The sequence below is a fragment of the Poeciliopsis prolifica genome, unplaced genomic scaffold (genome assembly GCF_027474105.1).
Source record: "Poeciliopsis prolifica strain line A6 unplaced genomic scaffold, Auburn_PproV2 SCAFFOLD028, whole genome shotgun sequence".
Taxonomy (NCBI): domain Eukaryota; kingdom Metazoa; phylum Chordata; class Actinopteri; order Cyprinodontiformes; family Poeciliidae; genus Poeciliopsis; species Poeciliopsis prolifica.
Window position 1 is genome coordinate 1604946 of NW_026562403.1, and position 25552 is coordinate 1630497.

General features: G+C 38.6%; 1 protein-coding gene across 1 annotated transcript in view; it reads left to right on the plus strand.

Annotated features, from left to right (window-relative positions):
• Window positions 1–23900, plus strand: part of adgrv1 (adhesion G protein-coupled receptor V1) — a 110336-nt gene extending 86436 nt beyond the window's left edge. Inside the window, exons 91-96 of the mRNA XM_055048947.1 lie at window positions 693–871; window positions 5026–5183; window positions 11140–11261; window positions 17270–17455; window positions 19669–19846; window positions 23433–23900. Coding sequence (XP_054904922.1) covers window positions 693–871; window positions 5026–5183; window positions 11140–11261; window positions 17270–17455; window positions 19669–19846; window positions 23433–23551 — 942 coding nt within the window. The 3' untranslated portion in view covers window positions 23552–23900. The remainder of the gene's footprint in view (window positions 1–692; window positions 872–5025; window positions 5184–11139; window positions 11262–17269; window positions 17456–19668; window positions 19847–23432) is intronic.
• The last annotated feature ends 1652 nt before the right edge of the window (window positions 23901–25552 follow it).

Here is a 25552-nt window from a genome sequence, read left to right on the forward strand (position 1 = left end):
AGTTACCTGTAATCCCCTCTCTCTCTACGCTGCTTACAGCCAAGGAACAATAAAGCTCTTGGGTCTGAATGACTCTGCTCTCCTGTGTCATTACGCTGCTGTCAGATTGTTACACAACCTTTCTATCTGCCTTGCGTTTATCCTGAGCAGTTTCTGCAGACACGTCTGTTTTGTTAGTGGTCATACAATATGGTGGAGAGAGCATTATCACTTACTTTATGGTTTAGATCTTGCTGTCGTTTGTTGCATCACATTTCCCTGTGCGCAAACGTTATATATGAGTGTTTGCAAACAGATCATCACCAGTCATTTATAGCTGTTTGCATGTTATATAACCCTGAAGTAAAATGAATCTTGGCTCTATGTTCTTGTCCATCTGGACCAAAAGCTGCTGAAGTCTTCCTGCAGGAGCTGCTGACTTGTTTTGCAAGACAGGTGTTCAGAAAGTCTGCTTATGTAACTGTGCAAGGCTTAGAGGGTCAGATGGATGACACACTAAAACCCAGCTAAATTACAGAAAAAGCCTTAAAAAAATCATTCATCATTTTCCGATCTGTTAAGATTCTATTGCTTTTTTTCTTTCTTTTTTTTTTTTTTGCTATATTAGATTTTTTTTAAATCACAATTATTTGTGCTTGTATTTCGGTATTTGTTTCCAGTAAATTGTCTGTTTTCCTGAACTGTTTTCTCAGGCTGTGAACTTCTGGCAAGTGCTGGTGATGAATGATGAGCACACAGAGCGGCGCTACCTGCTTTACTTCCTGCTAGGCTGGGGACTTCCTGCCTTAGTCATCATCGTCCTGGTTGTTGTTTTGCTCGGTGGCTTTGGGTGGACCATTCATGCTGCATATGGACTGGTGCATGGAGATGTGTAAGTTGAAAATGTATTTAAGTGCATGCATAGTACCTCTCAGAATGAGTGTAAAAAATTATGTTGTGCTTTTAATAATGCATTTGAGCTCCTTCTTTTGTTGGAGTTGTTAGTTTTTGATCATAAAACAACTTCAGGAAATTTTACACCTGTCATTTGGAGCTATCTGTAGGTTTCAGGATATTGTACCACTTTTATCAATACAGCTCATGTTCATTCTTCAGTCTCTCATGGTCACCCTGACCTTGAAGGTACAGACATTTTCTGAATTAAAAAAAAAACTTATTGAAGTTGTTTTATTGTCAATCAACCCTGGAAAAGTAACAATTCGAAAGTTTCCAAAGATTCCAAATTAATCTGTGTTATTGTGCAAGAGAGCAGACTTCTGATTGATACTAAGATATTGATTTGAACCAACAACAGAAAATATAAATTAATCAATCCTACTCCATGTTGGTCTCTAAAGAGCATACTCAAGTGTCCTTTTTAGTACTTCTCTGAATCATGCGGGCTGACGGCAGTTTTCTATTTGCTCAGAGGGGAAACTCTATTTCAGAGTGAAAGGAAAACACCTGAGTCAGTGACGTCATATGAGGAGGCCTCTCGTCCAATCAGCTGAATGATTTAGGATATGAGTCTCAGTGTTTGCATTCATCGCGCCACACAGAAACCTGACTCTTTACCGTGGAGGTGGACTTTTTTTTTTAATCACTTCTTGTCTATTTATAGTTTTATATAACGGATTAAATCATTTTGTAAAAACCCTCAAAAAGTTCCTTTGATGGGTGTGTCTGTTTACCTACGGGTTGGTCTTCATTTTTTTAATGTCCTTCACATTGAGAGCAAGTCTGAAACTTTGAATCACATCCCTAAACGAGCCGGTGGTCTTAGGTGGGGTTGTTATCCTTGGGATTGAGTGAGGGAGCGTGTTTCCTGTGGCTGGGTGTGAGACAGTAAGGGCACACATGAGGGATTTTAGGACACAGTGGAGGGTATTCAGTTTCCCCTGGAGAGCATACCCTCCTATTTGAAGGAGCCTTTACATTCATTCACCCGTCTCTTTTACTCCTGATCAGAGTAAATAGGTTGCCTCTTTTTTCCTCACCAACACAGCTGTCTCGGTTTCACCGGGTCTGCGTACAAACAAACATTAAGCTCAGATTCCACGTCACAGAGGTATTTTCAAAGTAACTGCATCTGGGAGGACCATCTGTTGTTAAGTCTTAGTGAAACACACATGAAGTGAATGAAACTGATTGTGGATTATGCTGTTTCTTCTACAGCAGCATTGTAATACTTAGGATGTTAACAAGACCTTTGAAGCTTTGAGGGTAGAGGAAAAACTTCATTCTTGTCTCCAAAGCCTCCCTCAGTCCCAGAAGGCTGAAGGTACGAGCTTCACATAAATCTAACTACAGCTTTAAAAAGAGAAGTGAATACCTTTTTTTTTTAGGTTATAAAGACAATTAAAGGGAAACTGTGTTCCAAATTCCACTAACAGTATTTAATTTGCAGAACTTGTTTGAAATTATTTATTGGGTAACTTTGTTATGACCTGTTTTGACAGGATTGCCCAGTTATCACAATAACCCTGTGCTGCTGGATCCAGTACACACCGATCCATCCTGGGGTTTGTTTAACACTGCCAGGTTGTCCTATGGGTTTTTCTCGTTATTCTGTAGTATTTTAACACAAAACACCTATATAAAAGTGATGTCAATACTTAACATTAAGGCTGCGGTGGCACAGGGGTAAAGAACAGCCCATGCATTGAGGCCTTAGTCCTCCACACAGCAGTCACAGGTTGAAGTTCTGGCCCGATAACCTTCCCCTCTCTCATTATCCACTTTTCTGTCTAACCACTCTCATATAAAGGCCACTAGAGCCAATAAACACTTAAAAAAGGATAAAATAAGGGGAAAAAATCACAACCCATAACCTCAATGACAAAACATGTGCTATTTGTATTAAGTCCTGACCTAAACCAAAACACTTTGTGGGCTGAATTGGAGCAGATTGTAAGTCACGAAGGAAAGGTTTGAGGTTGTGTAAAATCAGCATTTGACGTTAAAAGTCTTATCCTTGAAGAAAGGTCAAAATTACCAGAAACACCTCACAGATCGCCATTGTAGAAGAACTGGAGCTGTTTTAGCTGCAAATGGTGTTAAATGTGTCAAAACTTTTTCGTTAAGAATGGAATGTAATTCCCAACATGTTCTATTTGCCTTAAAAATGAATAACTCATCTACCCAGTCATAAAATTTCCTCATCACTTAATGCTGCAGTTCACTGTTGGTGGTAAGTGACAGACTGGGAATGACAACAGCCGAGCCCGAAGTGGTTGGGCACATACAATTACTACCAACAGAGATGCTAGCTTCAGATTAATTTAAGAAAAAGTTTATGGAGATGCTCATTGCATGTGTTTAAATGCTCAAGCAGCAGCTGTATCCAAAACTTTTTTCATCAACTGCAGTACAAAGCTTTAGAAGTAGTTGTGTAAAGCAAGCGATCAAGAGCTGTAAGAGTGGTGGAGATGTACTCTCTAGAGTGAAAAATCCATCTCTGGTAATCCATCAGATTAGCCTGGGTTGACAGTTGCTCGGCGAATTGCACTTTCTTGACTGTAGAAGGTCAAGTGTAAAGTTTGAGACAGAAGATATTATGACATTGTGCTGTTCTCAGGCGTGTAGTTGGTCTCTCAGCTCCAGAGAAAGGAATGCTGATGCTTCCATACATCAAGACATCTTAGACATTTCTTTTGCATCTAATTTGTGAATATGTGGGAAAAGTTTGGGGTTGGCCCTTTCAGTTCCACCATGAATAAGCGCTAGTGCACAAAGGCATGAACTAAACCTAAAAAAACACCTTTTGGGATGAATTAGAGCAAATTTTAAGTCAGGTTCATTTGATTTTGCCAGTCTTTTCTGTGAAGAAAGGTCAAACTGACCATAAAAGCAGTCTTAAATCTTGCAGAAAGCCATTCTAGAAGAATTGAAGCTGTTTTAGTTGCTAATGGTGTTGAATGTTGCACCAAACCTTTTTATTAAGAATGGAATGTAATTCCCAAATATGCAAAGGAAAGTGTTTCAATAGTTTTGGCAAGAAATGGTCATGATCTTTAAACCTAATCATTTTTTTCTTTCCTCTTTTGGAAAAGGTTAATTGAAGTCTGATCAGGTTGGGTGAAACTGGGTCAAAATTTAAAACACAATGTTTGATGAAAACTACTCAAGATTTTGTCTCTTCATAAACCCAGAATTTGGGTCAAAAAGTCCCAGTAGCTTTTTTTTTTTTGTTTTTGTTCTTAGCATTAAAGTTACTTTGTGCCTTTTTATTGTCTTATTTGTTCAAATTTGAGCTACTTTTATAGTCAAATAAAAATGTTACCGTATTATTTGGTACCAATAATAAACATACATTTCATAACTTTGAACTTGAACTCTACCTCCGAGGAAAGTTTCGTCATCCTGTTTAGGAATCCCTAGAGATTGGTTAGTACAGCTCTAATTAGTTTACAGCACCAGCTCAAATGCTCCCACCAAACTAATTTCTGTTGGGAAAAAAGTACAAAAATCACATGAGCATTCAGCTCTGCTCAATTCTTATAGGAGCATGAAGGATTTTTCAGAGGAAAATGTTTAAAGTGGCAAAGAGGCACACCAGCTGAAATAAAACTTTACCCCTTATAGATAAATTATTTCGATTTATCCTCAATCACCCCTTTTCTAGACAGCTTTCAGTACATTCATGATTTTTTTGTGATTTTCGTCCGAGTCTTAAATAAGGAGAACAAATGACCTTGTTGTTTATCTGCTTGCAGCACTGGGGTGGCCTTGTTGCTCAGCAGAGTTAATAATAAACATGTTTTGCTTTCCCTGCCGTTGAACAATAATCCTTTAAGTCTTAGGAAGGCTCAGAAGTCTCACTGAGAAAATCCTGTTCATGAAATATAAAGAAAAGCTTCAAAAATAGACAGAGTGAGAAAGAGACTTAAGAGCTAAAAAAACAGCTCTACAAAAGCCATGTGACGTGTGATTTGCAGACCTCCAAGCTGAACACACACTCAATACCATATGTGTGTGTCCTATCTTTTAAAATAAATACACAGTGTAAAAATCAATTACTAACATATTTCAGTATCTCTTCTCTAGGTGCTTCATCCCAAACATCTATGCAGCTCTTTGCACAGCGGTGTTGGTGCCTCTCATCTGCTTGGTTGCGATGCTGGTTATATTTATCCACGCCTACCAGGTAACTGAGCAGTGGAAGGCCTACGATGACATGTATCGTGGGAGGACAAACAGCACAGGTAACTAATGTAATCATTTCAGTGTTTTTTTTTTTTTGTTTTTACTTGTTTCCAAATATGTGAAGAGACACAACCATTCCCTGTTTATGTAGACAAACTGATCTACGCAAAAAAAAAAAAAAAAACTGTTATTCCCCTTGGATCTTTCCACATTTTGTCACTCTAAAACTACAGTCTCAAAGTATTATTTTTGGGAGAGATTTTTTTTTCTTAGACAATAACAAAATTTACTATAGACCTTCTGAAAATCAATCAGATTTTTATTGATTTTAGGTCTGACCTTTCCCGATTTTTTCATTCTAACGTATGAAAATGCTTTTCTCTAAACCAGGGGTGTAAAACTCATTTTCATCGAATGTCACTAAAGTCAACAAAAGGCAGAATCTATAGATAAAATCAGCTATTAACAAACTGTTATAGCTTTCTCTGCATTTGATTTGTACTTCCGAAGATTAAATAATATTTAATAGATTTTCACATTAAGGTAATTTAGAACTACTGACTTCATTCGACTGAGGTCAAGAAGAACAGAGACAAAATAATTGTCTGGCTTTACGTTTAAGGCCGTTTTCCCGCTGGGAAAACATAGTCATACTGAGATGAAGTTGCGATAGAAATAGCTCTCAGTGAAAGTGGGAGAGACGTGAATCAGAGCGATTTACTCAGTGCAGTCAGTCATTTTGTCCACTCAACAAGATCCAAGCCAGTCTCTCATCATTGGGGTTATCATCACTGACAATCAATAGGCTTTAGTTGCATTTTGCTTTGAACTGAAGGAACAAGGGGACCAAATGAAAGGAAAGCAGATTGCAGAAGAAGTTCTCATTTTGTATTATGAACGCTACGCTCACACAATGAGAACATCTACAGTCCAGTAGTGACTTCAAACATCATCCATCCATCCACTGGACAGGTGTTTTCATACTGAGAGTTCAGCCACTTTTAGATCTGTCTCTGCATCAACACACCTGAACCACACAACTTGATTATTAGCAAGAGTTTGAGTGCAATTGGAGGCAATTCAGTCATTTAATTTAGGCATGTTGGACATGAGACACATCCGAAAGTTGCAGGACTTTGACTCTCAAGGACTGGAGTTTGACATCCCTTATTCGTTGTTCATACCAGGTTGTTCTTGCTCAGGGTCACAAAGGGTCAGTTTAACGTGTTTGTCCACCCTTGGGACAGCATACTGCGTCTGGCACATTTATACCTAAAAACAAATTAGGATCTCCAATGAACCTAACAAACAGGCTATTGGGACTGCTGGATTAAACTGGTTTAACCAGAGAAAACATGCAAACCAACAGAAAAGCCTTGGAGTCAAACTCGACTCCAAGAACTGTTTTCCATCGCTGCACCACTGTGCAGTTCAGCTGTGACTTTAAATTGTGATCATGTTCGTTGAAGGCACGAAATCTTGGAAGCACTGACTGATCAAAGTTTAGAGGAATCAACCGTGTTGACTCTTCCTTCAATCTGTTATCTTGAAACATAATGACTCAACACAGTTTGCACACAGAAATATATAACCATCCATAAAGCTTCCACATTAATGTAGTGTTTTCCATTTCATTTTTATTTATTGGTGTTTCATGCAATATAATCAGCGGTGCCCACGGACTCCCTCACAAATGTCCGAAGTCCAAAACGACTTTTAAAAATTATAATAAACAAGATGTGGGAACATCTGTCCATCCCTTGTTCATTGCTTCTTATCGTTGCTTGGTCACAGCACAAACAGCCAAGGATGCCCTCACATATACCTGAGGGCAGTCATGTTTTTGGATTGTGGCACAAAGGTAGACTTTCTGAAGATAACCCACAGAACATGCAAACTCCATGGCAAGATCCCCCAGGCTGAGGGTCACATAAGCGCACACATATTTAGCAAAATTCTGCTAATTATTGAGAGCACTGACAGATTCCCAATCTCCGATATGGAGCAGCCCTGAAACTACTAATTTGAATTTATTTCTTTTTGTCCTACTGTGACCATTGAAAATAGTTGGAGGTTCTTTCTGTTATCATTTATCAGTAGTTAGTGTTAAATGAGAAACCATTTATCGCTCCGGGACTTTCATTTTGAAAATCAAGTTCAACTTTGATGTTTCTAATTAGTTATTGAGTTTGTAGGACTCTCGTCGCAGACAGTGCATATCAAGGTCACAATTTTCAAAATCCTCACCACAGCAAACAGCCAGTGTGATAAGTCGAGGTCTAATCTTTCTACTGGCGCAGGAGTGTGAGAAGCCCACATGTTGAACTCACAGGACTATGTGAAATATAACAGGACTGCTGACGTCAGCAGGATCAGACCAGCGCCTGTGTTAGCACGCCGCGTCCCACTTGTAAACATGTACCTATTAGAGAATGACTGGAACTCTCCCACTGTGCCTGCTGCAGTGATCGGCAATGAAAAGGAAGCAAACTGAACTTGCAATTAGGGACATCAAAATGTCATCTGACAACCCTTATCGCAGCCCAACTCAACCCGCGAGGAGTGTTTACGAGACTTGATGTTCTTCTTGATACAAGCCTTTTACAGCTTTTACTGCTTGCTCCATGAACACATGCAGCTCAGTCATTGATTGGCCCGAGCAGGAATCAACAAATGCATGTGCTGGATAAGGTTTTATTGCAAAGTGTTTTATTGTTTACAGTGCCAGTGTTTACTGTGCCCAGTGAGCGTACTTTACCTGAACTTACCTTTTGAACACTGACAACAAACAGAAACTTGAATTCATTTCTTGAGGATTTTATGAGAGACCAACACAAAATAGGACAGAAGAGTGAAGTCAAGGTTGTTTGGTTTGTAAAAAAAAAAACATTGTTGGTGATTTTTGATGTAGTCATCATTTCTTTGCAGAATCACCTCAACATCATGCTGCCATCGCCATGTTTCACCTGGGGAATGATGTGTTCTGGGTCATGTGGAGAGTTCTGTTTCCACCACAAACAGAACTCTAAATGCCCAAAATACATTAAGGGCATTTGAGATTAGGTATAAGTTTAGGTTTAATCTAACCAGAGCACTCCCTCCCAGATGTTTGCCCTACTTGGGGTATTGATTCAAGGGTTATGAATAGTTTTGCCCTCAGTCTTTGTCTGTCCAGTTAATTTATCAGCAACCCAGGCCTATGTTTACAGTTCGAAACTTTTGCATAATTTTTTTAACCATCCCTTAATTCTAATGCTGCAGATATTATTCTCTTTGCAGCTCGCTGTTGCTACAGCTGCTGACCTCTTTGAGTCACCGCTGAAAGCTTTCTTAAGTATTTTCCTGTTTGGTTGTTTTTCCTCAGTGCAGGTTGTCTGCCTGGTTTGTCTTTTCAAACCAAGACACTGTATTAATACATAAACTATAAGCTGGAAGTTGTGGAGAAGAGTAGCTCCCTCATCCAAACAGACAACTGAAACACAAACCTTCATAGGAAGATGCATATATTCAGTTGGCTTTTCATCTTGTGCTCATATACAGTTTTTTTGTTTGTTTGTTTGTTTGTTTGTTTGTTTTTCTCTGTCTTGGTGGTATCCAGTCAAACTACCAGTCAGCATTTTGCAGTCAGTCTCCATTTGGCTCTGGGAACCTGCTCTTACTGTGGGAGCTCTGTCTCGTCCAGAGAGTGGAATGTGCTTACATGGTTGGAAAAATCTAACTGGTTAGAGAGGAGAAGCAGACAGATGTGCTTGAGTGGAAGAAAGCGAGCGAATCAGATAGGAACAGTATGTGCTGCTGGAAACAGTATAAATATCTAAAGAGCCAGATGTCTTCAAGCTGTCTTCTAATACTGTTCTGATAAGAAATAGATCACATAAACTCTATAAACAATGATCAGTGTTTCGGGAGGAAGGCTTAAAGAAAATATGTCTCCGATGAAGACAGCAGGCGGGATTTAGGAATAAGTCTGAGAAAAGAAGGAGACACTGCAGCAGAGTGGAAACGACAAAACCTAGGAAGTGGCGCCTAAGTGAGGGCTTTTTGTGCAAACCTGTGCCCTGTGTTTCCATCCTACTTGTGAAGTGAAGTGGACTCTGCTGGACACTGTGTCCTACATAGCAGCAAGCTACAGCTAACCTGAGTCAGCATAATAGTTTTATGTAGGGTTACCCCAGAGGATTCAAAGATGATTTTAGAACCAGATTTTTTGTTTTTTTTTAATTCTCGCTTTTCTGACAAGGTAAGATGAATTAAAGTCTCATCAAATGTGCCCCATATACTTATAACAGTTGCTGTGCCTTGGAAAAGCATGCATACCCTCCAAACTTGAAAAAGGTAAACATAGTTTTCTAGTTTTATTTTCATACAAACATCTGAAAAGTGAGTTGCGCATGTACTAAGGCTCCCAAAGTAAACGTTTTAGCAACACCTCTTTGCAATGCAATTGTGCTGCAAATCTTTATTGTTGCATCTCTGCAAGCATTGCACATCCTGGGAGAGAAGTTATCTCAATAAAATTCCCCAAAACACACAGACTTTTATGGTTGTGCTGTGATATATTGTATGAACATTCAAGGGTATGAAAACTTTTTCAAACTGCAGTACTTCCATGTGGATTAGATATGAAAACTGCTACTGGTAGATCAGGAGGATAATCACTTGTAGTGTATTTTTTCATTTGATTAAAGTGACGGATGTGCCAAAAGCTGCTACGAACAGTATTTCCTAATAAGGTAATCAGACTTGGGCAGAGCTTACGTTCACTCAGTCTCCTGGGCCTCTCTGTGGATTTTATCTGGAACTTTCCGGTTATGAATCAAAACGAGTTATTAATACAAGATGTAGATTAAATGTTCATGTCCTCTCCTTTAACAATTGAATTAATATTTATCCTCTTGGTAGTGGCTAACTGTTTTAAAGCATCAAATTAAGTCATTTTTCTAAAAAAAAAAAAAAGAAAAATAGCTTTGATTGAAACCTATTCAGAAACAGATTGAACTTCTAGTTTCATTTAATCCTAGAAACACAGAAAACCATTTTAGGCAGACAGAACTTTTGTGTATGCTTGCTAATATGGAAGACAGGAAGTCTTTGAGTCATGTGGTCACATGTTTGCTTTTATTGTGCATGTTGTATTTCACACATGTGCGTGGGCTTTCTAGGTGCTGTTTGGAAGCTGCAGGAAGTGTCACGCCTTTCACATTTATAGGTTAACTGTGCCTGTTAAACCAGGCGAGTTGAAGGGTTTTCAGTGAGGCTACTTGCGTCACATCCACTCCACTGAGGTCTGCGGGCTCAATGTACCTGTAGTTGAAATTTCATCAGAATTTAAAAGATTTAAATTTCTTAATAATCAAAACCAAGACCTGTATATCCACTTCTCTTTCTCTCAGTCATATTAGTGATGACATAAGGCGCTGACTCTGAGTACGGCAGCGGAGCGTAGAAGTGTGAAGAGGCAAGTCTTTGTGCAGTGGGGGTCATTCAAGGTCACTCACTGCATGTCTGCTTCAGTGTTTGAGGCTTCAGTCTGGATCCGCATGGTTTATCTACTTTATGCCACTTCTTTTTCGCTTCAATTTCAAATCTGTATTGGCTAACCCGATTGTTATTTGAGAGTATTTAAAGATTAGTTGTTGGAGTTAAAAAACAGCCGCGATAATGTTAACAACTTAATAGACACGTTTCTGATGTTTAGTGCAGGTTTACCAATGAATAAGACAATATGTGCAGGCAGAAATGTATGAAATCCGAGACGAATAATTGACATTATTTGTCACTTTGTAAGATAAATGGCCCACCAAGTGTACATTAAAAAGTAAGGCCAGGCTCCAGAAAGAGCCTTCTTATCCATATATGACTGAGATCCTGGAATCCAGACAAAGAGCAGCTCAGGTGGACATTATGGTCTCCATAAAGCAAAAAGACACATGTGGTACGCTAAGTGTTTGGCTGTGGTTGTTTATAACAGATGATGTTTTAAAATCTTATTTTGCTTTTTCTTTCATGCTCCAGAGGTGCCGCTGGTCCTGTACTTGTTTCTGCTCATCTCGCTGGTCTGGTTGTGGGCGGGACTCCACATGGGCTACAGATACCTGTGGCTCCTCATCCTCTACGTGATTTTTAACTGCCTGCTGGTAAGACCGCTTGCTCCTTTCATTATTGCTGATTACAAAAGCCACCCACTGGCAGCCTGGTACCATCAAAGTTTGTGTCAACAGTTGTGCTTCCCACAATCTAAAAACAAGGCTAATCTACTCGATGCAAATATGAAGAGGGGGAAATCGAACCATAAGAATTGTGTTGTTGCATTCTTTTCTACCTAAAATGTGTCTTTCTCTCATTTTCTGGCTTTGATGCTATGTTGATTCCCAGCCTCAGAGATTTACTTCCATTTACTTCAACTATTCTTGAAGTAAATGGAGTAAGTTCATCTCCATTGTAAACTGGTTGTGTTTGGCGGAAATCAGCTCTATAAGGTGTCTTCATATCTGTCCAGACTTCACTCTGATTCTGTTCTTCGTATACATTAGAAGATTAAATCAGAATAGCAATGAAATATTACGGTCACCTAATTTTGGCTTAAAACCTAAAACTGAATGTTGGAGGGGCAAAAACTTCCCCTTGCAAGCATCTGCAGATGTGACACCAGGTTTGTCAGCAATGTGGTAGGAACAAAAAAAAAACCCTAATAGTGAAAGAGCATCATTATTCCATTCAGAGTGAAATGGAGTTCCAATAAATTGCTATGACCTAGCAATTTATTGTTGACTTTTTTAAGAGTGTATGTGCAAGCCAGAGTGGGTAGCAATATTATTTTTAAATGTGTACATTGTTTTTGCATGAAAAGTCGATATTATTCTAAAAGTAAAAAATAATAAATACTCCTTGTTAGCTTCTCTTGAGCACATATCTTTACCACTTCTAGATTCATAAAAAATCCAGGTTACTTAGAAAATTAGCAGTATTTAGTTGAAACCACTAAAACTAGTGAGATTCGTCCTTTTTTTCTTAAAACACTTCATTTTAAGTGCTATAGCTGTAGTAAGCAGCCTTGCTAGTTGAGCAATTAACAATATATTAAGAGATTGCTCATTCTGCTCTTCTCTTACATTTTTTAATGTCAGTAGTAGGATTTTTTAAAATTATTTGTCTACCAAAGATTCTTGGCCTCTTTTTAGCCATGGAGTGCACAGTCACAGGTGGGTGGTATGTGGCATTCACATGCTAAAGGCAACAGTGCTGACCGAAATAAACCGGTCCTGTTGGCACAGTGACACGGAAGACGAGATGATGTCAGCGCCAACAGTCAGTGTCGCACTTTGCGTTTGTTTGTGAGCTCAGGCAAGTTCTGTCTGGTTCTGTGACCTCATGTGGATAGTTTGGTCTGCTCACATCATCATCAGCTCATGTATGTGTATCCTTAAGTGTTATCAAACCTGAACAGTAGCATGGCAAAAACAGCTAATAAAAACAGCCCTTAAATATGTAATAACCAACTTTGAAATAAAAATGATTAACCATAAGAGATGTGACATAGCTATAGACTAAATAATTGCTTTCAAATGTCAGCTGCTCTGAGGTCTTTAGTAACGTTAACTCTTCTCTAAACTTCTCCATCTAAACTTTATCCCTGACTTGTCCTGCGTTTGATTAAAGCCACTAGAAGCTTCTTCATTTTCCACCTTCACTCTTCCTGCCACGGAGTGTTGGATGCACTCAGGGACCATGAAGCACAAAGCTGCAAGAAGGATAATACAATTTAAAAGATTCATCGCAGTTTAATAGATTCCCTTTCGATTCAGATTGCCCTTCTCTTCAGGCAGGTCAAGCTCCAGCATCAATATGCGGGCAACCTCTCTCTTCTGAAAAAGGAAGTAAAAACATATGCTTCAAAGTGCTGGGCCTCTGAAGTTTGACGCAGGAACACACAAGGATCCATAAAAGTAGGAGCAGGTGAAAAGCCCCATAGCTAAACCGAGTGACTGAAGATATTGACTGAAAGGAAAGTGAGCATGAGACTTTGTTGAGACGCTGCTGAATTGTGAGAAAAAGGGCTCTAATCGGTATTTTGTGGCTTTGAGTGTATGTGTATTCTCAGGAGATACCCGAATTCATGCAGCTGTAGGGGGGCACTGGTAAAGTTTGTGACAGTGGGAGACATTACAGACTGAAAGAGGAAAAAACGCAGGTACAAAATTAGATTATGGGAGTAAAGACTGATGTTTGTTTACATCAAAAATTCTGCACACAACCTAGGTACATAATAAATTTAGAATTCACAAGCAAGGGTGAGAATATCTCTCTAAATGTATGTAGATAATATATCTTCAGACAAGTCTGCTATATTACCACCACTCTCTGACAGCATTATTATTCAGCTTTCTGCTTCTAGACTCACAACCTCAGTGTTTTCTTTTTTTTTTTCAGGTTTTCGTTTCCATTGTGTGGTTGGAAGTTATTAGAGTGTTGGTCACAGCTGCAAGGTGTTGCAAAGTGGTTCTTGTTTTCTACATGCCGTGAACTTTCCATTCGAAGAATTTTCCATATTTGCTTCATGTAGCTGTAAGGCACACCTCCCTGCTGCTAATTACGGAACATTATTAAACAGTTGCAGATGTTACAGCTGTGTGTGTGCGTGGGTGTGTGTGTGTGTATTTGTGCTGCAGAGTATTCAGAGCTCTGCGTTTACTGAATGCCGTAAAAACGGGTACTGGTTTCCAGCTGCATAGTTAACGTTGCTGGCCTGAGAAGCTAATCGCATTCAACGTCACGCCGAAAATAACTGACCTTTAAATCTAAAGGCTGCTCCTTTTCCTTCCTCCTTCCGCCCTGTTTTTCAACTGTACATCTGTGCTTCACCAGGCTGAATTAGAAGGAGATAATCAAATTTCCATAGCAGCGCCCCTCATTATCTCCTTGTTCTGCCCATAAACCTTTCCTCGTTTTGTCAGCAGCCGTCAAGAATATCAGCAACAGAGACGGTAACAGTTTTCATAATGATTTATCACCAACCCGCACTTTTTTATTTAATCTTTATCTAAGAATAGGATACCTGATGTGTGTGTGGAAATTATTTAGGAAAAAATCATTGACGCGTCAGATTTAATTGAAGTGATTCTTTTTCTGTTATGATCATGGAAAATGTTTCGTATCCATCATAATCACTTTGAAAGGTCAGGTAGAGTAATGCTGCAGCAGCAAGTGCAGCAAGGCCGTGTTGTTTTTTTGGTTTGTTTGTTTTTTACTCTGCCCCTTGAACTTTTGTAAGGTTTTCTCACATTGCAAACACAAACTTTATTGTATTTTATTGCTGTTTTATGAAATAGAAACAGAAGACATTGCATAACTGCGATGTGAATGGAAAATTATATTTTTTTTACAAATATAAATCTGAAAAGAGAATTTGTGTTCAGTCGTCTTTTACTCTAATACTCTAAAAACATTTCCATTGCAAACAATTGCCTACTTACTAAATAACGTTTGTATCTGTATATTTTAATATAATTTAAAATTCTGGCCTTCTATGAAGCACACCCGAACAAACAGCATTGCAGGAGAGAGAGGCAGAGATTTGAAGCAGTGGTAGGTTATAAAACATTGACCAAAGCATTAAACATCCCACAGTGTGTTGTTTGATCCTTATCAGAAAATTAGAAAAAGCTGCAAAACCCTCTAAGATCATGACCGCCCGCCTAAAACTGACAAATCACACAAGGAGAGAAGGGAAGAAAAAAGAGCTCCACAAATCCACATTTTAGGCGAAAGAATCTGCCAGCAACAACTATTAGTTGTGCGCTTCTTAAATCTAAAACTAAAAAGTGGAAAAAAATAACTGTTACTGGGAAACACGCTGGTGCCAGCGCCATGCTGTGGGGCTTCTTGGAGCAGGAGCAGGGAAGTTGGTCAAGTCTAATGGTACTGAGAATTTGTGGCTTAAAAACTAATTTATAGACACACCCTCTGTCCAATTTAATTGGACCTGAGGTATTTTGAACAGAGGAATGTGCATAGCTGTTAGAGACATGCCACAGAGGACTAGCAGCTATAATTGCAGCCAAATGGGGATCTGCAAAGACCTGATTCAAAGGGGCTGAACAGAAATGCAGTTATTTGTTTGCAATCCCTTTAAAAACCATACGCATTTGTGCAACGTGTGAGTAGCTTAAGAGGCTCTGTACGTCATGCACAAGTTAATGTTTTTCCACTTTCCTTTCTATAAATAGTTTATACCCATGATGATATTCAGGTATGATTCTCTACCCCAGATATTTACATTCCTTATATTTTCCTCCAATCTTAAGGATCCGTAGTTTGCGAACAAGAAAGATCTTTTGTAATTCAATTCATTGGGTCAAGTTATGGACCAAGTTAAATAAAGAGTTAAAATAAAGTCAAAATTTAATTCAATTTAAAAGGAAATATAAGGAGGTCATTTTCACAGAGATAGCAATAATATGTATATGTAAAGTGAAGCTAATACATGCGCGTGTGTATGGATGTATATACTTAGACATATATAAACCCAGATAAAATGGCAAATCAATTAACCTGTTTATTTTTATTTTTGATTGGATGTATTAAATTTTGTATGAGTTTATGGGGGAGGAGATCAGAAGTTTCTAACGTCTTCCTACTCCTTTTTGAGCATGTTGAGATTAATGTGATACAAAAATATGTGTCTCTTGCATTCCTTGTTCTTATGCTATTTTACACTACTATCATGTTCAAAAAAAAAAAGAAAGAAAGAAAGGAAACACCTTCTGTGTCCTCTGACCTTTGCTCAGCAAAGACAGTCTCAGGAAAAAAAACATAATACAAATAAAATTCAATACAAATACCTTATATTTATGTGTTCAGTTTGGCAAAATCTTGCAACCATTAATAGTTAGTTATCTCTAAAGTCTCCTCTCACTCAGGGAACACTTATGTAACAGGCCTCTGGTTGTAAAGCCTGTTTGTCAGGCTGTGCAGCTTGCAAGTGATCTGTGACAATCACCCACATGTAGATAACAAAATGTGCTACCAGATTTAAGTTCACCTCTGGATCCTTTTGTTTGGCATCTTTTATTTGATGATACAAAAATAGGTTAATTTTCTTGTTCGGCAGGTATGAAGTATAAGAAGTTGTGCTCGCTCATTTGCTCTGCAGGCCACTGCGCACATCGTCTAACAAAACGAGCCAATCTCATGATGGGGGTTTTATTCTGATAATTATGTGAAATCAGTGGTTGTTTTTTGTAAAGCATGGATTAGCTTTTTTTTTTTTCTTATTTATTTGTTTTAAGTTTGAACTTATAAACTGATGACCTGTGAGATCTTTCATGTGTTTTACATCTGTTTGCTGTTGTGCAGCGTTTCACAGTGTTCCCGTAAATGAGCACTTTCCAGTTATGGTTATTGTTTTTTCTTCTTGGTAATATTGACCACAACTGCCGACGTTGTGTTTAATTCTGTGTCTGAGACCTCCGGGGAAGATCTGTGATGTCGATTACTTTATGGGAGAGCTAAAGTCGCAGCTCCAGACTAATCTTTTGTGCTGGTTGCACTCGGTGTGCCTGCATTTTTACTATCTGAAAACTCCATCTTGAAACTTTTTTTTTTCTCATTTTCCCTGCCGATGTATACAATAGCAAAATTAAAAACCTTTTTCATCATATTTTCCGTCTGTACATTTTAATATTTGAGCTTAAGGCGGATCATTAAAAACTAAGACTCAGCGGGTCACCACAAAAGCCAGAAAGCGTACATTTTAAATTTAACTTGACACACTGCATGTTTGCATGAGTTTCGTGGTTGAAAATAGATCCCGTCGTTGTGCCGCATGTGTACTAAGTCACATTTACAGTTTGTTTTGGTATGTAGTGACCCTCTCAGCCGTCCGCACATCTTGATGAGTGTTGCGAAATGCCGGAAATACTTGTGGCATTTGGTGTTCTGGTGTTTCGTTGTAATTCCCAGCCCGGTGTTGGTGTCTGAGAAAATTTTGGTCATGACGAGGGAGTGGAGGAAACACAAATGCCAATGATGTCATGACCCACGAATGAAGTAACCCCTTCGCAGGATTAGGATAGAAAACTTCCCTCTGTGTTTATCATATGCGATACAATTTTCTAATGTTGATTTTCTTCCTTTTTCTTCACAGGGCTTGTATGTGTTTGCAGTGTATTTCGTCATGCACAACCAGTTATGTTGGCCGACTAAAGCGAGTTACACAGTGGAGATGAACGGCCACGATCGCCCTGATTCCACCTTTCCAGCCGGGGGACCAACAGCTGTGGGAGGCGACATTAGCAAATCAACCCAGAATCTCATCAGCGCCATGGAAGAGGTAAACAGACCCTCATAACACACACATGTATGGGCCTCCTTTTTAAAGCCTAAACACTAACTTTATACATTACTTAAAATTACCCTCCAATTTGAATCATTTATCCAGTTTAGGAGAAAGCCCTAAGGTTTTTTTTTTTTTTTCCAACAAAATGACTGGTTGGCACTCTTGATTGTTCTGAGTACATGAAATGGGAGCGTTCTTATTCCATTTTTCTTTTAGCTTTAAATCGATCCAATTTTATGGGAACCTCTAATTAAATTTTATTTGCATGGCGTAAAAACAAGATGAGAAACAGGGCCTCTCCACTAGCATCACTATTTTTTTTATTTTATTTTTATACGCTGGCCACTAGACTAGACGAGGACCCATATTTATTTATTCCTACAATTTATCGTTGGTGATGTTTCTCCAGGTTTTTGAAGCTGGAAGGTTGCCTCACTCTCAGTCTTATCGTTAGGGTATGCATATGAATATAATTTTTACAAAAGTACAGTTTGACAAAAGCTTTCCAGTAATTTCACATTTGCATTTAATGTAAGAAGACAATTTTGTTTGATTCCAAATTTCTCTTAAATCTTATTTTGCTTTATTTTCTCTCATGGTTGATTTTCGCCAATCTCTTTCCTTTTCCCAAGCCCTCATTGCCATGGCTCCATTTGCTTATTGTTCGGCGTGACTCCACAAACAACATTGCATACTTCCTTGCTGAAAGCCTCCCTTCCCGTTGCCTCTCATTTCGCTACAGTCTGTACTTGCTGTAATGTGTGAATGTGTGTCTGTAAGCCTTCCTGACTCCCACATCGGCTCCTCCTCTGACCTTTGTATCAGACTGGCACATTGCACATGAGCCCGTGTAAAAACACCCTGTTCACACAGACGTGCAGCACTTCTGCGGTAACTCTTCAGCAACTTTTCCCAAGAGAATACCCTATAAGGAGAGATGGAGTGAAAAATGGGGGGTGGCGGGGGGACGATGAGACTCCTGGGAACTCTCTCCTCCCTTTTTTGTTTCTCAGAGTCTCTCTCTGCTCACGTAATCGTATTTTATTCATGAGAGCACACGCTGGCCTTCTGAGATTTGGCAACGACACGGTCAGAAAAAAAAAACAGAGCAGGCAAACAAGCCTTCAATAAGATAATCTCATGAGTGAATTTAAAAGAGGGACTAGAACATTGTCTGATTTAAACAACTAATGGGAGTCATCAAGTCTTCCTCTAATGAAGGGGAATATGACACATTTGGGGTGCCTGGTGGTGCTTAATTCACCTCACAGGGAGGTTCTGTACGGGTCAGAACCCAGCGAGGCTTACAGGCTTGTGCAACGAGTACGCACGCAGTCATGGACATATGAGAACCACAGTTAAACAAGATGGAAGCAGTCATCTGATGGAGATTAAACTGAAATAAGCTTTGGTCATTAAAAAAATGCATTCCTTGTTTTGCTATATTGTCGTATAAATATGACTGAATCTTCAAATAAAAAACATTAAACTTTTTTTTTCACCCTACTGCGCTGGAAATGTCTGTTTGTCAAGCTGGGTGGACTCGGTATGAAACCCTAACCCCAGAGAGCTGACTTGCCCTGTGAACATGTTCTGACACCATGTGCGGCCTCTGCATGCACTCTGCATGACCCTCACTCATCACACTCATAATTATGCAGTTGACAGACGTGGCCATAGTGCGACTCAAACTCCTCCTTGTTTTTTCTCTGTTGCCGTCCCACCAAAGGTTAAAATTTTATGGGGTTTTTTTATACTTAAACACATATTTATAATATGAAAAAATAACTGTTGTGAAAAATAATGATGATAATAATTTGAAAGTTGTTTAAAGTAGCTTTTCAAAGTAACTTAATTTGAAAACATTTCTTTTTTCAATGTGTTTTTAGGCAGCATTGTCAATAGCACCTGTATATATCTTAATTATTAATGTTTAATGATTACACATTGGCCAATGTTTATTTTATTTATTTATTTTTTTTATGATTTACAAATGAGGATAAAACTATGCAGTTAATATCAAAGTTAACAATAAATTACTTAGAAGGAAGATCTCCAGTCCAGTCCTGGAAAAGTGTTGACATAGAGTGCAGAAAAGTCAGTTTTCTGGCGGAGACCTCCAGACATTTATGTAAAATTTTATGGGATTTCTAAGAGTTCCTTGTGTCAGGTAAGAACAGCCTGCCTAAAATGTTGATGCTTTGCAGATTTCAGCGGACTGGGAGCCATCGTCACTGCGGACCAGCATTCAGCCCACCAGTGTGTTTAAGCCGAGCCCTGTGATGGAGACGTACACCACCGAGGGAAGCTTCATCAACACCAACCTGGTCACCACAGACGAGGAGTCGCAGGAGTTTGATGACCTCATCTTTGCCTTAAAAACTGGTGAGGCTCATCGCGTACCATCAAAAAGTTCTGCTGAAATGGTTCTGGTTTTTACCCTCCCATGTGCTCAGAGTGGATGTATTTTATCAAAGTTCTGTCCATTTGACTGCATGTTGGTTTTGCAGTCGAGGCTCTTTGATTTAGACTTGGTTGCCATAAATGCCGTCGGATCCATCCAGATTATTTTTATAGCAGTTTAACTGTGATTAGCAGCTGGTGTTTTTAATCAAGGTTGATCTGTGTTATGCTCATTAGTTTAGCGAAAATGTCTCATTAAGCACAGCTAACCATAAAAAAACTGGATCAAAATGTTATGTTGAATTATATAACACTTGGATGTGCTTCAGGAAACACTTACTCAAGCACTGAAGAATTTCCTCTCTTAAACACAACTTGTTTTTTTGATTAAAACATTTAACTAGGTGTGTTCAATAAGAAACTCAATGTCCTTTGTAAATAAAATCATTTAAACCACATGAGCTTAGCCTAAATGAGAGCAGCGTAATAAAACATTATGGTTCCAAAACATGAGCACCTCTTACTATGACCATCTGGTCATTCACACAGTGTCTGTTTCATCGATTAATCTATTAGAAGGAGCTCTGATCTTTATCGGCTGAGTTTATACTTCTCTGATACCATGGAAACAGGAGTTTAATGAGCTAAGGACTCTTCAAGCTACAACACATGCACACCTTTAATCATTGTGATGCTTTCAGGGTTTATCAGAGCAGCGTTTTTCACAAACCTGAAATGATAAGTAGGATTTGAAGGTCACTTGTTGCAGAGAGTTTCTGCCTGTCTCACCTGAAAGGTTCTTTCTCTCTGCCGCACTTCACTCTGAATGGCCTGCTTGATATTAATGTGTGGGCTGAAAACCGAATGTTTTCAGTCCACACAATGTTTACCGAATGGCAAAGTAATAATTCGTCATGGATCGTTGATATGCATTTCTTTATTGCTTTTTGAGAACTAATCTACAAGATTCAAGATCAGATTTTGAGCAATTTTATCAGTTTTGCTTTCCGACACATTGCTCCATCGCGCAGGAAACCCCACAGGTTACCACTAGAGTGTATCTTGAATTAGTTGCTCTTGGAAAACTTTATCATAGTTTTCTGGACATCAGATAGTGCTTGATTACAGAATCATTACCACAATTGTTTTAAGTAATATTGTAATTATAGCTATTTTAAGAATTTGTCATGTTGTTTGAAAAAAGAAATTCTATTAAATGCCTTAATGACATTTCTCTGAAATATTTTAAATTAATTTCACCTTAAAATTATTGGCCAAATAATCATTGAATAATGGCAAAGTAATGAGTCAGTGATTATTTTGTTACTGACTGACTCAGGAACTGAATCATCAGTTACCCGGGTAATGAATGTTTATTGAATGACAATGTAATAATTCAGTGATTACATTGTCAATGCTTTATGTGCGTATTTAAAAAAAAAATACACCCAAACTTCACTTTTCTTCTACATACAGAGCATAACTGTCTTTAGTCTCCTTCCCTCAGTTTAAGTACACACACCGAAGAGTGTTGAGGCTACAGCAGTCTGATTACTGTTTGCCTGTCTGATTACTGGGTTTGATCGATGCACAAAGATGATACATACAGTGAGAAAGGATCTGACTGATCGCTAAACATTGATCTGTTCATCTGCTTATGTTGACGCTACTGTAGAGTAGAATCAGATCTGAAATAAAACAAACTACACAGTCATCACCAGTTTGTGTTTTCCCACTGTTGACCTGCTTTAGACACAGTCCACTCTTTTACAATTTTGAAATACACTTACAAGGTTTTATTTTGTTTGAGACGCGCTATCCAACATCAGAAAAACGACACCTGTAGCCATGGCAATAGTCAAAGTAGAAATCCTTCCTGGCAGGTGTTGGCTTTTAGAGAGCTATGGGTGTTAATAAGTGAAGAAGGGTCAGAGGATAGTCTTACACAGCGAGTAGGAAAACACGCTCTGACTCTCCTGCCCTCCTGTTTATTATGTGCTGAAAGAAACAGAGATGTGTGCATGTTTTTCACTCAGTTGTCTCCGGGTCGTTGCTTTTCTCGAGGCGTCCATGCTGCCCTAAGCTGGCGTTCAGTTGAACAGAAGAATTGATCAACTTTAAAACATCAGCACTATAAATACATTTTTTTTCAGTGTAGACAAGGCGAGGTTTGAACGGCTCAAAGCCGTGCCATTGGCTGATTTATGTAGAAATTGGGTTATTGTTTGGATCAGTTGTGCGTTGCAGCTTTAACGGTGTCGCTGAACCAGTAGCTGAAAGTTCAAACTGAACGTACAGCTACTGTTCATCTCAGCAGCTCAGTCAGCAGAAAAGATAATTTGCTAATCGGGGTTATATATGAGGCAATACATGACAGGGGTCAGCAAGAAGCTGTAATAAGGGCCTTCAGACACTTCATTTGGTAGTCAACCATTAATGTACAAAAGTACAGAAACTCACACATATGCTCTTGATAGAAGCCTTTTTTTTTATAAATAGACAAGTCCTCCTCTCTGTCATGGAAGGTCTTAGCACATATTGCATTCTTCAAACAGTAGACATATATTTGACCAGTCCAGATATATTGGCGTGTTGTCTAGTTTGTATGTTCCAGTTTTTAGTCCTTTTCACAGCAAGAAAATAAAGTTTTTGTGGGTCTTAAACTGTGGTTTTCAAAAAGAATCTCCATTTCAGGGTCAAATAACCTGGTTCTGAATCAGATAGGTTTTTACAGCAGATACAACACAAAGTACCTCCACTCCTTATGAGGCAGATGTGCATCATAATCGACACAAAAATCTATCAAGACGTAGTTTGATTTTTCTATTATGATTATCATCCATCATATTTACCTGTGTATCCTTGCAGAGTGGCTGGTTCTCATCTTGAGCAGTCATTGGTACAGGTCCATCACAGGTGGATGGACCCAATCTTTGCACTGATTCCTTTGCTGAAGTGCAAAGAAATCAGTATGAAAAGTAAACAAGGCAATCCTTTCATTTGTTGACATTTGGTAAATTAAACTGGTGTCTTTTTCATAACACTTAATTGATTCTGTTTTATGTTATTGCATTGCAGAACATTTCCTTACAAGTTAGTTGCAAGTATTATTTATTTAGCCTTTATTTACGCAGGTGAGATCGAGCTAAAGTTACAGAAAGTGTTCTAACAGGTTTTACAACACCATGTGTCAAAACCAGCCCTGTTTATTGATCGCTCAGTTCGTCAATGTTTCACCAGCAGGTCCACTACATGACTTACATTTGACATAAAAAGGGCCTTCCTGTTCTCACTCAGGGTCCATCTGTCTGCTCTGTTCTCATCTTGTTGCTATGGCTCCTCAGGTACAGTAAAGGTACAGTGTACTCAGTGATAAGGGGCATGTTACTTAACACCACACCGGCACTAAAGACACTCGCTAAACTGATGACACAGACATTCGTTTTTCCGACTCGTGCAAAAATAATCTGTGCACCATGTAATATAGATTGGGCACCTGTGAAAATCCCTGCAGCTGAAGCACAATTAATCACGGTTTGCTTGTTACACTTTATCACCTCTACTTCAGGGTCTGGCCTTAACATCAGCGATAACGAGTCCATACCTGGAAGCCACGACGGAGGCAGCATTGCCAACTCCCAGATCGTCGAGCTGAGGAGAATCCCCATCGCCGACACCCACCTCTAACCCTCTCACTTCATGCAGAGACGTTACAAGACAGTATTTTTATATTGTAAAACCTTTGCACTAAAATGTTTTCTTTTCTTTTTAAAGTAATCAATCATTTTCATATACGTGTTTGATACTGTACATTGTTTTTACTGCACCTCTGTTCACATATATACATAAATGTACTAAATTTATTTTGTAAAAGTTGTTTTTTTAATGTATATTTTGTTGACTTGTTTTTTTGTTTGTTTGTTTTTTTTTTCCTGTAGAGTTAGATTAATCGTTGTACCTCTCAAGTAAAACAAGTTCTGCTGCTGAAAATGGAGATTGTGTAACACTGTCAATAAATAATGCAGCACATATTTTACATGAAGACATGCTGATCTCATTTTTGCAACTCAGAGGTTTTTGTCCTGCGATGGAGGATTACATAAGCAGCTTGCATTTGGGGGTCACTCACCCGTGAGGGACGGCTTTGAAAAATGACAAGCTCTATGGTGGAGTTTCACAGACTGTCCCGCAAGTGTCTTTGGAGTGTAAAGTGTAAGCATTTGAATCTTTTAAAATAACAATTTCAAGCTGATTTAAGAACGTGAAAGAGAAAGCTGACTGTTTTACTCAAACAATTGAGTAAATTGTCTTTAAATTACTCAATAAGAACTCAGTAGTTGTGAAAATCAAACCAAATACTCCGCCTGAGTTCTTCCAGTGGCCCTCCGCTTATATGGATTAAACCTGTGCACATTTTAACCTCTGACCTCAAAAAAGATCAGTTACACCACCTTGCCGGCATCTACATCAGTTGAGCTTGAGGTTTGTTTTTTATTTGTTTCTTTTTACTTTTTCCAGGTCATATCTACAAACTTAAGAGATTTTTTCTTCGAATTTATGTGAAAGACAAACACGAATCAGTGAAAAGTATGTATTGGTAGGAAGTGATGAAAGGGTTTCAAAACTTTTTCCAAATAAAAATCAGACACATTTATGTTAAGCCACTTACAGGCTTAACATAAATGCACTTTAAGCAGCGTTTCTCTACCAGCTTTGCACATCCAAATATTTTTTTTAAATAGATTTGACTTCCAAAATACATTAAGTTTTTTCTCAGGTTAATGTTGCCACCAACATGTTTTGTGTTTTTTGTTTTTTCTGAAGGAAACAAAAGAAAAAGACCACATAGCTCTATTGCAAAAGCATCTAGTAATTACAGCAGCTCCAGGCCCGTGGAAGATGTCCAAGGTCATCATCAGATTACACTGAACCAGGTAGGAAGATTTATGACGGGGACACCAGTGAGAAGTGTTTACTTCCACTCATGGTGCACTAAGATTACCTTCAGGGGAATCAGAGCCATTTTTTAGGAGGCCAAGATCAATAAAATAAATTGATCCTGCTGAACACACATTAAACTCTTTTTTTGTCCTCATTTGAGGCAGTTTGTACAACCTATACAACAGGAAAATGTTTAGTCCACTCTAAAGGTTGGAAAAATGTTCTCATACAATTGTAAAAAAAAAAATCTGAGCACAGCATTAATTTATAAACAGGTCTTGTCTGTCTGTTTGTAGGGATGATTAAATCATGCAGCACCAAGGAAAAGGAGCAAGTGCATCGTTAAAGAAAGTAGCATTCGCCATATGAACAGCAGCAGCCTGCTGTTCATTTTCCAGAGTCAGCGCAGGCCAAACTCTTACTGGTCATTTAGCAAGAAACACTTCTAATTAAGAAACATGGTGACTTTGCAAGCTGATAACTCCTATGCTTCTTTTAAGCCTCATATCTATGTGACTGTATACATTTCCATCATTTAGTCATTGCCATGATTTGTTTTTCATTAATTATTAATTAGATATAATGCAGGCAATGTAAACAACGTTGCAATGTTTGCAGAACTGCCCTTAGAGAAAGAGTCTAAAGCAAATCTTACAGCATGTATTAGCAGTGATGCACGTTGTTACTTATGGATTTTGTGTCAGAGAAACATCAAGTGTTGCACCGCAGACAAGGCTTATCATCTGA